At 47.9% G+C, this 14,533-nt stretch overlaps 11 protein-coding genes across 11 annotated transcripts; 2 read left to right on the top strand and 9 right to left on the bottom strand.

Annotated features, from left to right (window-relative positions):
• The first annotated feature begins 43 nt into the window (after positions 1-43).
• On the top strand, positions 44-2,001 carry SPPG_00935 (uncharacterized protein). The gene is made up of 11 exons (XM_016749262.1): positions 44-296; positions 414-525; positions 592-630; positions 687-882; positions 939-1,006; positions 1,071-1,218; positions 1,288-1,340; positions 1,406-1,449; positions 1,520-1,531; positions 1,603-1,635; positions 1,699-2,001. Exons 1-11 carry the CDS (start codon positions 54-56, stop codon positions 1,828-1,830), a joined length of 1,080 nt encoding a protein of 359 aa, XP_016611491.1. The 5' UTR covers positions 44-53; the 3' UTR covers positions 1,831-2,001.
• Positions 1,836-3,030, bottom strand: SPPG_00934 (uncharacterized protein; the record flags this gene model as incomplete). The annotated part of the gene is made up of 4 exons (XM_016749261.1): positions 1,836-2,549; positions 2,611-2,683; positions 2,741-2,800; positions 2,928-3,030. Coding segments are annotated over 4 exons (799 nt in total), but the record flags the coding sequence as incomplete, so codon positions are not given.
• Positions 3,031-4,153: 1,123 nt separating this feature from the next.
• SPPG_00933 (uncharacterized protein) lies at positions 4,154-5,014 on the bottom strand (the record flags this gene model as incomplete). The annotated part of the gene is made up of 1 exon (XM_016749260.1): positions 4,154-5,014. The coding sequence occupies one exon, from the start codon at positions 5,012-5,014 to the stop codon at positions 4,154-4,156; it is 861 nt and encodes a 286-aa protein (XP_016611489.1).
• Positions 5,015-7,077: 2,063 nt separating this feature from the next.
• On the bottom strand, positions 7,078-7,702 carry SPPG_00932 (uncharacterized protein). The gene has a single exon (XM_016749259.1). The coding sequence runs from the start codon at positions 7,692-7,694 to the stop codon at positions 7,362-7,364; it is 333 nt and encodes a 110-aa protein (XP_016611488.1). The 5' UTR covers positions 7,695-7,702; the 3' UTR covers positions 7,078-7,361.
• A 75-nt stretch (positions 7,703-7,777) lies between these two features.
• Positions 7,778-8,185, bottom strand: SPPG_00931 (uncharacterized protein; the record flags this gene model as incomplete). Its single annotated transcript, XM_016749258.1, has 1 exon — positions 7,778-8,185. One exon carries the CDS (start codon positions 8,183-8,185, stop codon positions 7,778-7,780), a length of 408 nt encoding a protein of 135 aa, XP_016611487.1.
• A 41-nt stretch (positions 8,186-8,226) lies between these two features.
• Positions 8,227-8,853, bottom strand: SPPG_00930 (uncharacterized protein; the record flags this gene model as incomplete). The annotated part of the gene is made up of 1 exon (XM_016749257.1): positions 8,227-8,853. The coding sequence occupies one exon, from the start codon at positions 8,851-8,853 to the stop codon at positions 8,227-8,229; it is 627 nt and encodes a 208-aa protein (XP_016611486.1).
• On the top strand, positions 8,640-11,906 carry SPPG_08891 (uncharacterized protein). Its single transcript, XM_016757039.1, has 3 exons — positions 8,640-9,539; positions 9,612-11,068; positions 11,220-11,906. The coding sequence occupies exons 1-2, from the start codon at positions 8,973-8,975 to the stop codon at positions 9,720-9,722; spliced, it is 678 nt and encodes a 225-aa protein (XP_016611483.1). The 5' UTR covers positions 8,640-8,972; the 3' UTR covers positions 9,723-11,068; positions 11,220-11,906.
• Positions 9,891-10,511, bottom strand: SPPG_00929 (uncharacterized protein; the record flags this gene model as incomplete). Its single annotated transcript, XM_016749256.1, has 1 exon — positions 9,891-10,511. The coding sequence occupies one exon, from the start codon at positions 10,509-10,511 to the stop codon at positions 9,891-9,893; it is 621 nt and encodes a 206-aa protein (XP_016611485.1).
• On the bottom strand, positions 11,182-11,631 carry SPPG_00928 (uncharacterized protein; the record flags this gene model as incomplete). The annotated part of the gene is made up of 1 exon (XM_016749255.1): positions 11,182-11,631. One exon carries the CDS (start codon positions 11,629-11,631, stop codon positions 11,182-11,184), a length of 450 nt encoding a protein of 149 aa, XP_016611484.1.
• SPPG_00927 (uncharacterized protein) lies at positions 11,712-13,562 on the bottom strand (the record flags this gene model as incomplete). Its single annotated transcript, XM_016749254.1, has 1 exon — positions 11,712-13,562. The coding sequence occupies one exon, from the start codon at positions 13,560-13,562 to the stop codon at positions 11,712-11,714; it is 1,851 nt and encodes a 616-aa protein (XP_016611482.1).
• A 44-nt stretch (positions 13,563-13,606) lies between these two features.
• Positions 13,607-14,479, bottom strand: SPPG_00926 (uncharacterized protein; the record flags this gene model as incomplete). The annotated part of the gene is made up of 1 exon (XM_016749253.1): positions 13,607-14,479. The coding sequence occupies one exon, from the start codon at positions 14,477-14,479 to the stop codon at positions 13,607-13,609; it is 873 nt and encodes a 290-aa protein (XP_016611481.1).
• Between the last annotated feature and the right edge of the window lie 54 nt (positions 14,480-14,533).

Here is a 14,533-nt window from a genome sequence, read left to right as displayed (position 1 = left end):
TGACAACTGTTCGTCTACTTTGCACTTGTACTTGAGCACCTCCAAATTCCGTAATGCATCGCATACCTCCGCGGTTACCTTACCTCTATCCCCTTCTCCGTACATCGCTCACATTAGCTGCGCAACGGAGTTCATGTGCCCACCTTGCAACTTCATCCAATCTACCTCCTGTTCAACACATCTTCAACCGCTCTGTCAAAAAGCGACAACGCGACCGAGCAGCGTTACGAAAAGAGAGTCGGGATGTGGATTACTTGAAGGATGAGGTTGCCGATCGGTTGGTGGATCGGTTGCTGGTGGGTTGATATTTCGGTGTATGGCGGGATCTGTCGGCTGCGACGCGGATGCGGACCGAACAAGGGTCAGCATTCCAACATTCGGAAAAGTCTTAACGAATTCTTGGGTTTACAAAGGACATTAAGCGGCGATTTTCAAAAGTGATAGATCTGGGTTCAGGCGCTGGGCATATTATCAAGTTTGTGGATTCTGATATGATGGACAAACTGATCATGTATGATATGTCGGGTGAGTTGATTGTATTTTTGTAATCACAGTGATTTCAGATAACTAATGGCAATCTTGCGCGATTAGAAAAACTCCTATATCGAGACAAAGATATTGAATACGAAGGTAAGTTTATTCTACTCGGTGTAATGCATGAGGGCTCTCTTTGATACTGTATATAGTGCCAACGGAGCGCATAGCTGGTGACGAAGAATCCCTGCCATTCGAAGAAAACTCTGTGGATGCCATCATGAGCAGTCTAAGTATGCATTGGGTAAACGATATCCCCGGGACGCTGATCCAAGCACAGCGAGCATTGAAGCCAGACGGTGTCTTCATTGGGGCCATGTTTGGTGGTGACACTCTTTATGAACTGCGGTATGTACCTTCTGTCTTTGAGACTTTGCTTGAATTAGACTTATCGGACCGCTTAGAACCTCTCTCCAACTGGCCGAAATTGACCGCGAAGGAGGTGTTTCTCCCCACATTTCGCCAATGACTGGTAAGATTCGGTGATGAGACAGTGAAGTGGTCTTTAACATCAGAAGTTAATGACGATGACATAGATGTCCGGGACGTGGCGAACCTTCTTCAACGTGCCGGGTTTAATCTCATCACTGTTGATGTGGATGAAATTGCTGTGAATTATCCTTCAATGTTCGAATTAATGGATGATTTGAGAGCCATGGGGGAGAGCAATGCGATTGCCGCTAGGTAATTTCATAAATGGTAAACTTCCATCTTGGCTTATTGATCTACGGTTTACACTGTGCCCTTTTGAAGGAAACCTTATATATCACGTGACACACTCATGGCTGCAGCGGCTACCTACAAAGGTCAGTCATACTAGTATTCCTGCGGATGTGTGTTGTGTTTACGATGTCAATGTTTCATGATACAGAGATTTACGGAAATGATGATGGAAGCGTCCCCGCAACCTTTCAGGTACTGCACTTCTGGTCCCAGTGGAGGTAACGGGCACCGTACTTACTTTCGTCATATCTATACCATTTAGGTCATATATATGGTAAGTCGATGAAGAAAGAGAAACCCAGGCATCTAACTGGCAACCCTTAATCTGAACATGTTTCCGATTAGATTGGATGGAAGCCTGATCCATCGCAACCAAAGGTAGGACAAGATGCAGGTTTTTTTTGACAAGTCCGCGTTCTGACCGCCACGATGACATTGTAGCCATTGGCCCGAGGATCTGGCGAAGTATCCTTTAAGGAGTTAGAACAAGGGTTGACTGCTGGGAAACTGAAGGAGGATCAAGATGGCATTGTCATCGGCCCGCCACCGTCTCCACCGTCAGGGAAAAAGTAGTCATCCATGAGGGTCATTGCAACAGTAAATTATAGACAAGATCATGATACTGAGCAAGGATTTACAATCGTCTTGCACCGATGATGGATGTAGCACAGCGCTGATAATTCTTGTCTGAATGAAAGACCCCAACCGCTGGTGCACATTAAAACGCGGTCATCTTCTCCTATACCGATCGCGAGATCGACTTCTACTGACTCTTCGGTATCCCCTATCCTCTTCCCTGGAATAGGAGCGTTCCCCCCTCGGCCCATTTCGATATCTTGGAGACCGACTCCGACGTTCGTATCCTCTTCGCTCACCATGGTCAGATCGCGTTCTAGATCGAGACCGACTACGAGATCGCCTGCGGTCTCTGTAGCGGTAATCACGATCCCTTTGAGGGGATCTGTCTCGTTCAAGTTTGGCGGCGTATGTCTTCTCCTCGGAGGCGACGCTGGTTGCTTTAGTTCCAACTGATTCGGTTTTCGTATCGTCGCCTAGAATATCTGCCCATGCATCCCATTTTCCATCATCCCCATCGCCATCATCGTCATCATCATCGTCGCGATCTTGTTTTTCAACCTTTTGGTCCGCTTCCGCTGCCATTCGAGGACGGGACACCGGCTCAGCTGACCCTTCCTGCCCACTCCCATTTCGCTTCTTCTTTTTTAGCCTTCCAAAATCGTCATACTCATCATCATCTTGATAGCGTGTCTCTCTGTACTCGATTTCCGCCTCTACACTGTAGTTTAGAGCTATGATTTCTTGGAGCTCCTCGCAATGTGGGAACAAACCCACCTCTATCAAAGAACCCTCCACCGTGCCCTTCCCTCTGGGCGTCCGTGCCACTGCCAGGCTTTGGAGATTGACACTAATAGCATGCGGCTCAGTAATCTAATCTTTACAGCGTGTGAACTGATCACATTACCTGATTGCACACGTTTCGTCGAGCCCAGTTGATATTGGAACAAAGTTTACATTTCCAGTCCTGAGGTGCCAATGAGGTCAGCGATGGTCTTTAGGACGCTTTGGGTGGCATGATAGCTTCCAATGCGTTTGGGTAGAAAAAGCAAAGCAGCTGCGCCCCCCGATGCAGATCAGTTGAGAAATCTCACCTTCTCAGAAAACAGTCCATTATATTTCTTTGCCGCCTCGGATCCAATTTCATCCGCCTGGTCCGGTCGGCCTGCGCCAGATTTCCCTCGCTGAGGTGGCATCGTTCAGCATTGATTTAAAGACAAAGACTGGCAACAGCGATGGAGGAGTTATGGTTGCGTTCAAAATCACGTGAGGCTGAATCAGCAATAAGCAAGATATCGTAATCCCGCTACTGGTCGGCTTGCTCCATCCCGAGCGTCTTCAGTTTGAAATAACCTCCTCTGCCTATCGTTGTTGCTATTCTGGAGCTTTGAAATTTTTCGAGGCAAGAACTGCTGTATCTTTGGTCGCGCAACAAAGCTCTTTTTCTCGCTGAGTGTAGGAATAAAGTTAATATGTCGCCTGGATACTTATCAACTGGCCACATCCTGCTCAGCCATGGAATGGAAAACGTCAGTGATATTCGCTGCGAGAGATTTGCACGCCTTGTCGGAACTGATTCGGTTCATTCTGTAAATGGCACACCTTTTTTTTCTATGACTTGAAATATACTTATAAAACTGTGGCAAGTACGTAGCAAGGATGATCATTGAACTGCAAGAGTTTGGAAGTAGAGGCTTCAGGATAAGACTTGTGCCCTCGACTTGTTTTGCCGTCCCATCAGAAGGTTTCCTTGAGGCCTGTGCATATCTGCAATGTATTATCCTATACAAGTCCATCCCGTCGGTGGCTTGCTTGGTTTGGGTCGCTTCGCTCGGGACTCGAGATATGTCTAGGTAATATGAACCCCTGGGTTGACAGTGATCAATAATTTGGACAACCGCCCGTTATGTTTCTTTCCAAAAAAAAAACGTTAAATATGCCGATATTGTGGGAGAACGAGTCTGTGATTGAATAGGTGTTGTGTCTCCCAGCCTATGATGTCTTACAACCACTGCAGTTGCACATTTATGAAACCCTTTTCAGTGTGTTAATGCGTGAGGAGACCTTAAGAACCAGGGCATTGTCGCAACGGAATTGTGCTTAATGATGTTCTCCTGTCTGTCAGCTCACGGATCTTTACAGAAAGTTAAGCCTTTATACAATATGAAGCATGTTACAAAGAGAATTTACATTCACGACTCAATAGGATATACAAGAGGAACATAAGCTTAAAGCAAACCTTAAAAAAAACTAATACTGCACACCAATATTCCAAAAATGCTATATACTTTCACCAGGGTATAGAGATAAATGTTGCGTTTTATGCCAGGTTGACATATCGCATGATGATTCCCTTCGATTCTTCGTCTCCGTCATTCCTATTTTCGTATACCTCAATAACCCCCCGGCCTACTTTTAAAGCCCGGTCATCTACGTCCGGATCAAACAAGACCGTCAAGTTTTGGTGCTTCCAGTTTTGAAGATGGAAAAGAGCGGACTCAATGACTTGAATCTCTGCTGCCGTGTCACGCTGGGAATTGGCAGTAGAGTAGAGGTACTTTTTACCTATTGACCCATTGCTGTTGGCCACGTGAACCCACCATGCGACGTCCTCCGATATGGAATTCGCCACGCACCATTGTTGGTCTTGCGGGAGCCAGTAGGAGCACATCTCTCTTTTGTCTTCTGGTTGGTAGAGTTTGAGCGGGCGAGATTCGACTGGAGGCAAAGAGAAGGGTGATGTGCGGTTGGAATTTACGAGTTCGGAGGTGATCTTTCGCATAGCTTCCCGGCATTTATGACGGATCTGTACACTGTTATTTGCAGATCGACAGTTTGTAAGGATACCCCTATCAGAGCGTGATAGAACGACATGCGTCCAGTCTGCCTCCTGGATTGGAGCTTCTGTAAGGGTGAAATCAGATTTCAGAACGGCATCAGCGCCGCATCCTTCATCCAAGGCTGCCCAATCTGTACTATTGAAGAAAGCTATGGTATCGTCAAGAGTTTTGAGTTGCTTGCAAGAACGCCAGGCATCATTGATTTTTGGGCGGTGCTGATTGAAGGCCGTAAATTGACCACGTGTGTACAACCGCCACGAGTCTCCAAATGATAGTGTAAAAACGTCGGTCTCGACATTAAAGACGGGTGCGTCAAGGAGAGTGGGGAGGTCGCCCCACATTGTATCGAGGTCAGACCATGCCCAGGCCGAGCAGCGCGAGGGGTTCGTCCACGGATAAAAGAGCTGACCGTAGACGGGCCGCAACTGAACTGGTATTAGGAGTTGGTCGTACGGTTAATCTCAAAGGTTTTTGGAAAGAGATATCACAAACGCATGAAAATGCTCACCCAAGTTTGATCCTCTCGTTAGTGTGCTGTGGTTGACCGCCTTTCTCAATTGTTTACATTGATTCCTATGTACACCAATCCCGTAGAGTCTACATAGATGGTCTGACACAAACCCATTCCATCCTGTCACATTCCATCGTGCGTGCACTTGTCCAATATCAATTACATAGACATTGGAAGGCCACCGTCCTTCTCCTTCGTACAAATCATTGAGATGTTGCAAACCATATGTTGGAGGTAGGAAGAGATACAGGTTGGCGTAAGGGCGGGAGGATCCGGTGCCAAATGTGTCAAGAGCAGCGCGGATATATTTCGGGAGTGGTCCGCGTTCCCAGACTGACACGAGACATAGTGGTACTGGATCTTGCTGGACGGAAGGAATGTAGTGTGGCAAGGCTCCAACGTGGTGCGAGCCTTGCCCTTGAATTCCAGGCAGTCTAATAGGCGTGCATGTCTTTATGTCACCGAGGATGCAAATTCTCGAGATTGGCTCGTACCTGAGACGATGCCTGTCAAGTCTCCATAAATCAAATAAATCGTTCACATTGTCCCTCTCCTTGCTTGGCTTCCACCAACCAAATACCAGCACTATCCAAACCAGCAATAGTAGGCATTGCATTAGGCGATAGGATCGTACTGCTAGCATGCAGTTGGACCATTTCAAACGCCAGAGACGTTTGTACTGACTTTGCCGCGTATGCTGCGGCAAAAGAACCATGTTCAAGCAAACGATGATGGAAGAAACGGAGTGTACTGAGAATAACCAGCCGAGATTCAGGTGCCAGCTGCAGTGAAGCTTTGGACGTTCTAATCCGCCATCTACTCGCTGGCATGCAGTGATGGGGCTTGACGATAATTAATGCTGCTGATGTCACAAATTCTTGCCTTTTTAGGCTTAAGTAATCCACATTCCATCCAATTATAATGTTTTGTGTGCCAAGCAATGCGATGTTTTACCTTGATGGCCACTTTCAATAGTATGAAGAAGTGCATCCCAATGGTAGTTAATTACATATGGTGTCAGCATCAGTATTCACCCATCGAAAAGGATGCCCCCAACCAGCTGAAAATTGAAAAATGAGAAATGGTATACGATGATCAGTACGCGGTGGCCCAATGTTGGCCGAGGTTTGAAAGATGAAGCATGGACTGTTGCATCCAGGCTGTCCGAACGCAATTTAAGAGGTTCTCGAAACAGAAGCGATTTGTGGAGCCAGAAAACCGACAATCCTTTGTGTTCTCTCCAGATAACATCTACACATTTGGTAGATTAGAGTACACGACGTAATAGTTTAGAAGCACCAAACAGATGAATTTGTAGCTCTACAACAGATATTTGAACTTGTGCAATTCAAGGATATGTCCTTCCAGAATTTACGATAGATGTGTCCCGATATCCAGCCATTGAGGATTAAGGCCTCGATCAAAGGATGGGTTGCTATTTGGTGAACTTGGGATTGTACAGTAACTCTTGGAGAGACACATGTGCTGGTGATCATTAGATTACACAGACGAAAACCTTAATTGCAATATGGTGGCTTACGTAAACATGATCGGGATGGCGAGCAATGTCAGCCGAATCAGATTGTGACCGTATTGCAGGGTTTCAGCGGACCCTGACGCTGTTGAGCAACTGTTGTTGTTTACGAATGCCCAGAAACGTTCTCATTTGGTTGGCCTGCAAGTTTTGCCACTAGATCAGCACATTGCCTATGCCAAAGATGCAATGTGAAAGCTAATTAGCAAAGACTGCTCCCTTGGTCCAAAAATCTGACTGGACTAATTTGAGAAAGGTATTTGCTTAGGTGAATACAGAAACGATAGTAGCGAAGGCGGATCGGCACCGGGGTGTTCATTCAGATAAAAGATGGTGATTTCGTTGGGCTTTGAATGCATCCCTGAAGTTTGGAAATGCACTCCGATAACCCGCCCCAGCATCATACACATGCCGTTATACCACCTCCTTTTAGTAGTCTACCTATTTCATAAATTCCTGAATGGGGATGATATAGTATAAGGAGGATTTAGACCATTACATGACTGTGCCACCCCTACATGACTGTGCCACACTGGAAGGTTACACAAGAGTGAGAATGGGTCACGTGGGGCGGGCCAGTAGAAAATCACGTGTTGATTGATGACGTAATGGGTTACACAAGAGCGGAGTTTGAAAGTCTACATTACTCTTTAGGACCAGCCAGCAAGCCTAAATAATAGTACGCTTTCTTGAAATCATCGGATTTGGAGTTGTCCGGTTTCTTGCCCGCTCTCGTCAGGTACTTGTACACGTTTCCAAGACAGAATCCCTCGAATTGTTCAGTCGACAGTTTGGCTTTCAAAATGTCGATGGTCTCAAGCCCGCCCTCCTTGTAATAATCGGCCGCCGGGGGAGGAGTTTGGGCCGGTTCAGCAACTGTCGCAAAAAAGCCTGCTGGGCGAGGGGCGTTGGAAGGGAATGGGCCTAATGCGGGGGTGGAAGCCATGAGTGGGGGTGTAGGGTCGAATAAGCCCATACGTGTACAGTCAGGACAGAAATAAGAAAAGTTTTGGAGGAGTTTAAATAGACAAGACATTGTTTACAAGTGAGGCGTTTTATTTATTCGGTGAGAGTGACAGGGACAAGCGCCATAATCCGATCACGCACTTCTTCCAAAGAACGTCTATATACACGAGGCTCGGCGTCTGGAATCAGCGCCTCGGTTTGGGGTAGGCACCGCCGCGTGGCGTCGCTGAGTAACATGTCAACATCAAACGTTCCGTCCATTTCTAGGTCGTCCCACAATTGGCGCAAAAACTTGTAATCAGCCAAACATGTCCCCCAATCAGCGGAAATAAACAGATCCGTAAACACAGGTTTCAAGCCACGGGTATGGTAATTCGTGATTACGTCAGTAAACGGGAGCCGGCAGCCAGGTTTTCGGACTTCGACGACCGCTCGGACATCAACGCCAGCATGTAAGGTAATGATTTCGTATCGGAACGCATAATAGTCGGAAGAAGTCATTTTTGTTGGTGGCAGGGAAAAACCTAGCCAAGCCACGACTTTTATATGGTTGGTGGATGGTCATCTGCGGCAGATCTCATTGGTGGCCGTCGATCCGGGATACCTTTCATCGTATCGCACAGCAAAAACTCATCGAATCGTTTTGAGATCCTGAGTTGTTTCGGCCGCTTATAGTTGATCATCATGAACGAGAATGGGTCAGCTGTACATTCGTAATAACAGGAAAGCCAATCGTTTTTCTTGAGCGAGCAAGGATTTTCTTCGTATAACACTTCCAACTCTTTTTCATTAGGCGTTTCAAACAAGATGACACCCGAGGCATTGACTCGGCAGATGCGTGGAAGTTCCTTGTACGACTGGGACACAATAATGGCAGAAGCAGAGTAGTGGCGCAGATTGGAGTTGAGACGTTTGAAGGCATTGTTTCTTGCGTTCGAAAAGAGGGACGACCCGACCATATCATCGAAAATCAGTAAAAGGCGATTCGCAACCGTCTTGTGCCCTCCGTGGGCTTTAAGCCATTTGATTAACTTGTCTTGTTCATTCATCACATCGACCAGCATCTGTTCATTGTAATCGTCGAGAAAACATTCATCGGGGATATATCCTGTGAAATCATCCTCGTCGACAATATCGTCTTCCTTCTCCCGTTCTCTAGCCAACTCCATCGGTTCACGCCCTACGACAACGCCTGAAAGGTCGCGGGCCCTTTTCGTTTCGAGGGATTTGACAAACTTTTCGAGTTTTGTGTTGCGCGCCAACAGTTTCTGGCCCTTGACCCAATCCTATGAGAAAAATGAGGAAATGGACACCAGCAAATAGAAGAGTGGTTAGAATCGAGTTGGACGATTCAGAAACAGAATTCAGATCTATAAACGCTGCGGCAAAATCAATCGGGGTATCCCAACCAACGTTATGGTATCACTTCAAAAAACACGGCAATACTCAATTCCGTTATCGGGGTTACGAATGGAAATACGCCAATCAAGACCTCATGTTACAGCCTGGCGAGTACGAAGTATGGTTTGACCACCCAACCCTACCAGTCAAAGTCTCGTCACATGGGCGTATAGAACATGCGAACGGTGGACGTACGTTTGGGTACATCGGCAGTAACGGCTACATGCAAGTCATGATCAAGTACAAAAACTACCTCATCCATCGTATTGTTGGAGACACATTTTATCCAGACGAAAAACATTCGCTCCTTAAACACTGTTCACCCGAGATTGACCATATCGACGGCAACACCAAAAACAACCGCGCAGATAACCTCGAATGGGTGACGCGGTATGAAAACCAACGGCGAGCCATCGTCATGCTGGCCAACCGTAAACGGAAAAGACAAGAAGAGGTACTCACCCATTTTGAATCGTTGTTGATTGTGGGGCTGAACACAAGTATTGTATGAAAAAATGCTCTGTAGAAATCGAGCAAATTACAGATCAACGTCGTCTTGCCGGACCCCTTTGACGCGACGAGCAGCAGCGACGTTTCGTGTGGAAGCAGCGCGGGGTGTGGTGGGGCGGGATGGTGATCTGTCTCATCTTCCGGTACAGAAGCCACGTCCAGCGACAGCAAGGTGCCATCACGGTCGCGTTGGTGGCCTGGCAACCCTTGTGCTACACGCACAGTTTGATGTTTACGTACAATTTTAGGCGTCACGTTCATTGTGTACAATACAATGTTTATTTGCATTTAAAAATCAAAGCAGTTTCCTAGCTGGTTTACGGTGACTACGGCCAAACGCTCTACCAAACATTTCAGAAAACAATTTATCCTCCAAAGGGGCAACTTCATTCTTTTGTTCGTCCCATTTCTGTTGAGCAGCCGCAGCGACAGTAGGCGCCAATTGAGCGTTGGTCTCAGTAGCCACTTTGTAGTCCAACACATGTTTGATGATATTGTTGTAAGAATCGACAAACCATTTCGGCGGGGCTCCGCTAGGCCGTTCCGTACGCTGTTTCTTCTTTTTAGGCTGTTCAACAGTGGGCTGGGTAGCTGGTTGTTCCACGGGCTGTTCAACAGGCTGTTCAACGACAGGAGGTTCAGGCACAGGCGGCTCAGGAACGGGTTCAGTAACAGGTTCGGGAACGGGCTCGACAGAAACCGATTTCTTGGCTTGACGGCGTTCGCGGGCTAGCCGGTTACGACGTTGTTGAGGGGTTTCTGGCTCATTAGTCGCCTCAGGCTGAGTAGTAGCTTCAGGCGGTTCCTCGACAGGATTCTCTTTACGCTTACGACCTCCTTGTTTCTTGGCAGGTGGCGAACCACCCGTCAACACATTGGTGATATCGGCGAGCGAGGCTTTATAGATTTTCGTCATAATGGAGATGTGCACGCGCTGTGGTGTTGCTGGCGAACGGTTTCGGCGACGGCAAGTTTAGCGCTCTGAGTATGTTGATAGACCAACAGCCCAACAAGTGAGATCAAAGGTACAAAGACAACAAATATGATGGCACACCAAAACTGAACAGGACTGAGCACAACCATATATTGGTGTAATAAAAAGTGGGAAAGGGGAAATCCGTTGCTATGCTGTCTATTTATGCTTTTTCGACACCGAGAAAGTACCTCAACGTATCGTCTATGAAAACAGGTGCACGTAACCCAAATATCCCTTCGAAATATAAAACGATAGATTTCCAAGGAACAACGAGATCAGGATCGTCAGGAAAATAAATGACAAAACTAGGGTCGCCAAACGTGTTGTCCTTTATACGGTCGACAGGTGCAGAAACGAATCCATGCATGGTCATGAAAACGAATCGATGATGTTGAACGTTGTGAAATGTTTCGAAAAGCCACGTCTCGTCATGGCCATGGAGGGCATCTACCATCGGACAAAAGTTGTGTTTATGCATCGTATTGATGATCTCTCCTGTGAGTATATCAAAGGAGTTATGGCCTTCAGGGTAGTGGAACACCGTGATACGTGGAGACAACATGTTGTATTGGGAGTAAAAAGGGGAGAAAATCTACGGAAGACGATCTATTTATACTTGCTCATCATCAGAATTATCATCACTATCAGAATCGGAAGATGTGGAGTCGACGGTCACGTCCCACCACCCATCCTCATCACAACTACTACGACTAGTGTCACTTTCGTACGTCGGAGTAGGGTTTGCCTGTACCGCCCATACTGGTGACTGCGGTGTGATTGGTTTTAAGTCCTTGGATGAACCCAACGGCTCCTTTGACAAGCTTGGCGGCGGCTGCGGCTTTGCTAATCGTATCGTGGGAGGGATGATATCTTTTCTTTGTGGAGGATGATGGAATAGATCCGCCGGGTCGAACTTTGGCGGTTTGACCTTTCCCGTTACGAACGAGACGCCGGCCTTTTTGTCCAGAGCCAGTCTTTGCTGAGGTGTCAATCCTAAGGGCTGTTTGGGCCTTTTGGCGTTTGGAATGTGGCGTTTTGGTTGGGTTTTTACCCTTGGCATTGGGTTTAACCATCACGAAGGAAATAGGGGAAAAGAATGGCCAATGGTATTTATAAGAGTAGGTTACATTTAAAAAATAATTACATGGCTTCAGTGTCAGCATCGTGTACAACGGACGTAGACGGGGCTGCAGGAGGTTGGAGGACGGTCTTTCGTGGGGTGAGCTTATCCAGATTAATGGTATTGCGTCTCGGTTGTTGGGTCAATGCTTTCTCACGGGCGAGGGTTGTACGGACCCTTTCCCGAAATGCATTATTACGTATAAGACGTTTGGGGTCACGTTGAGCCTTAGTGCGAATTCCCCATTCCGCCCTAAATTGACCGGTTTGAATGAAAGTATCAATTTCCTCATCCGTTACGTCAGGGAGGTTGGTGCCAGTGACAGTCGTTTGGGGGACGACCGTGTGAGTGACCGCCGTGGCCGAGGCCTCGCCACCAGCGACGCCTTCACCGCCGCTGCTGCTAACACCGGTTGCGGCCGAGCGTTCTACATCTATATCATTACCAATAGCCGGGGCAATGGCCGTAGGCGTGATGTCCATGTCCATGGCAATATTACTCAATGATTCACGCGCAGGGCGTAACGCGTTAAGGACCGGCGCCATGGCACGTTGGGTTGGGGCGTCTGCCATGGTCAACAGATCTTCCCATGCCGCACTAATATCCTCAAACTCGGAAGCGGTTGCAGGGACGTCTTGGTAACCGTTGGCGGCTGTGGCAGAGTACCCCTTAGAGTGGAGCAGCTGGTTCACCCACAATAAACATTCACCGAGTTTGTTGTGGATGTAAGTCACGTTGGCATTCATTTCTTGGGGGCGCATCTGTGTACGTTGACCGTGGAGGGCATAGACAGTGAGTAAACCAACCCTCTTCTCGACATCGACAAGGATCCCGTGTTGCCGTTCCAATTGGTTTTTAGGCACGGAATCATCATTCAAACGTTCAGACAAGAATCCGAACGCTTGGGACAAGGATTCCACTTGGTCCAAGACACGTTCGTACCACATTTGTGATGCGGTCTCGGGTAAGGATGTCAATGAAGCCGCCTTGATCCCATCGAGGATCGCAATGAATTGGTGGATGGCTTGGGCCGTGTAGCCGGATTCTGCGGCAGCGGTTTTGGAAGGCTGAGTGGCGCGCTGGATATAGCCCACGTGTTCGATCCCTTCCATGGCATCGGCCGCGTCCTTCGCCACTGATTCCAATTGAGATAAAGTTTCCGCCATCTGCGGTGAGAGTTCAATGTTATGTGACCGAGCATTGTCCAATGCTTTCAACAATGCATTCAATTGAGTACGTTCAGATGCGGCACGCGCTTTCATATCATTTTTTGGAGGGCCAGAGAAGATGGTGTCAGTTTCCATTGGGTCGTCATAGTGAGCATCGTAGCGGTCCACAACCGATCGTTCAAGATTGAGGTTATCTTTGTGAGTACGTTCCCAATCCATGACGTCAGGGATGAACGGTTTTCCATATTCATCAACAGTTTCCAACGTCCTCAAGTTCGACCCACGTGTCAAATAATTTTTCGGTTTGACCAACAACCCTCCAGGGTTGGCTTTTGGAACCCATGGGTTCTTTGACCCCGTACGGTCAGCGGCCTGAATGGTTGTGGCGACCTTGTTGGTCCAATCGAATTGTTTGAGCGGACTGAGGATAGGTTCATGGTACAGATCCGGAGCTCTGTAATCATGGAATTTCCAACCGTACTGGGTCTTGAATGTGGGGCGGCCCCAAAATTTGCCTTTCACTTCGGGAGCCACGGTATCCACGCGTTGGGCATGGAGTTTAGGTTTGACATCGACTTGTCGGTACCCGCGGCGCGTGTCTACGACTTGACGGCCAGTAAGGGTGGCGCCAAGCGGACCTTGCGGTCCAACGGTCACGACCGGGTTTTTGGGCGGTTGTGTCGTACGAGAAAGACGTTCCATAGTAATGGGATGTATTGATATACTTTATGTTTACATACAAAAATTCAATTCGAAAACATCATCCGCTTGGTCGGATTTCCCAATGTATCCCCAGCGCCACGTTTAACATAGATATCGTCAGACGTGACAAACATAAATTTCAAGGAAAACGGTGCACCGTTGAAATCCAGTGGAGTGGTCACATCGCCCCCAGCGGCCACATACAAATCCACACGTTCCAACACGCCCACATCACATTCAAACAGTTTTGTTGGGTCTGGGTCCGTCCATGTGATGACCCCACCTGGATTCACCGTCACAGGGATTTTAGCGACCACGGCGCCGGACGTCGAGGCGTCACCGAGCCGCAACGTATTGTAATTGAGGAACCCAAGGGACTGGGAGCAGACATAGATGTAATCAGGCCCACTCAGTCGTGCCACGAACGGAGCGACTAAGACACCGCCCGCCGAGGCCGTAAACGTGGCTGCATGTGTGAACCCGATCCACGGCCCTGGCCCGTCAAAGTCAAATGTGACCGCAAACGGTTCAGCCACGCTGGACGTAATCGTGAATTTGCCCGTGGGAGTGGAGAAGGCGACGGTGTACTCGGCGTCACCAGCCGTTTCCAAGGCGGTCTGCAGTACGGCTACGAACGACGAAGGCGTGTAATTTCCAGGCGGAATGGTGACGGTCGTTGTGGCGTCGGTAGCCGGTTCGTACAGCTGGAACGTGTTGCGACCCTCGGGAAACACGTAATACGAGAACGGAATTTGGGCGTCAAGGAGTTTGAACCCCACGACATTGGTCAGTGGTTTCACCGAATAATTTGGAGAATTGGTCGTGCCATACGTCCGTTCAGAAGAGTCGAAATACACTTCATTGTAACGTAAAAAATCAGCGATACCGAACGCAGCTTTACCGACAGCTTGGGGCATAATGTATTGTACTACTACTACTACTACTTATGGTTTACACACAAAAATAAAGCG

Source organism: Spizellomyces punctatus (genome assembly GCF_000182565.1).
Source record: "Spizellomyces punctatus DAOM BR117 chromosome Unknown supercont1.2, whole genome shotgun sequence".
Lineage (NCBI taxonomy): Eukaryota > Fungi > Chytridiomycota > Chytridiomycetes > Spizellomycetales > Spizellomycetaceae > Spizellomyces > Spizellomyces punctatus.
The sequence above is the reverse complement of the archived record's forward strand: the minus strand, read 5'-3'. Positions and strand labels throughout refer to the sequence as shown.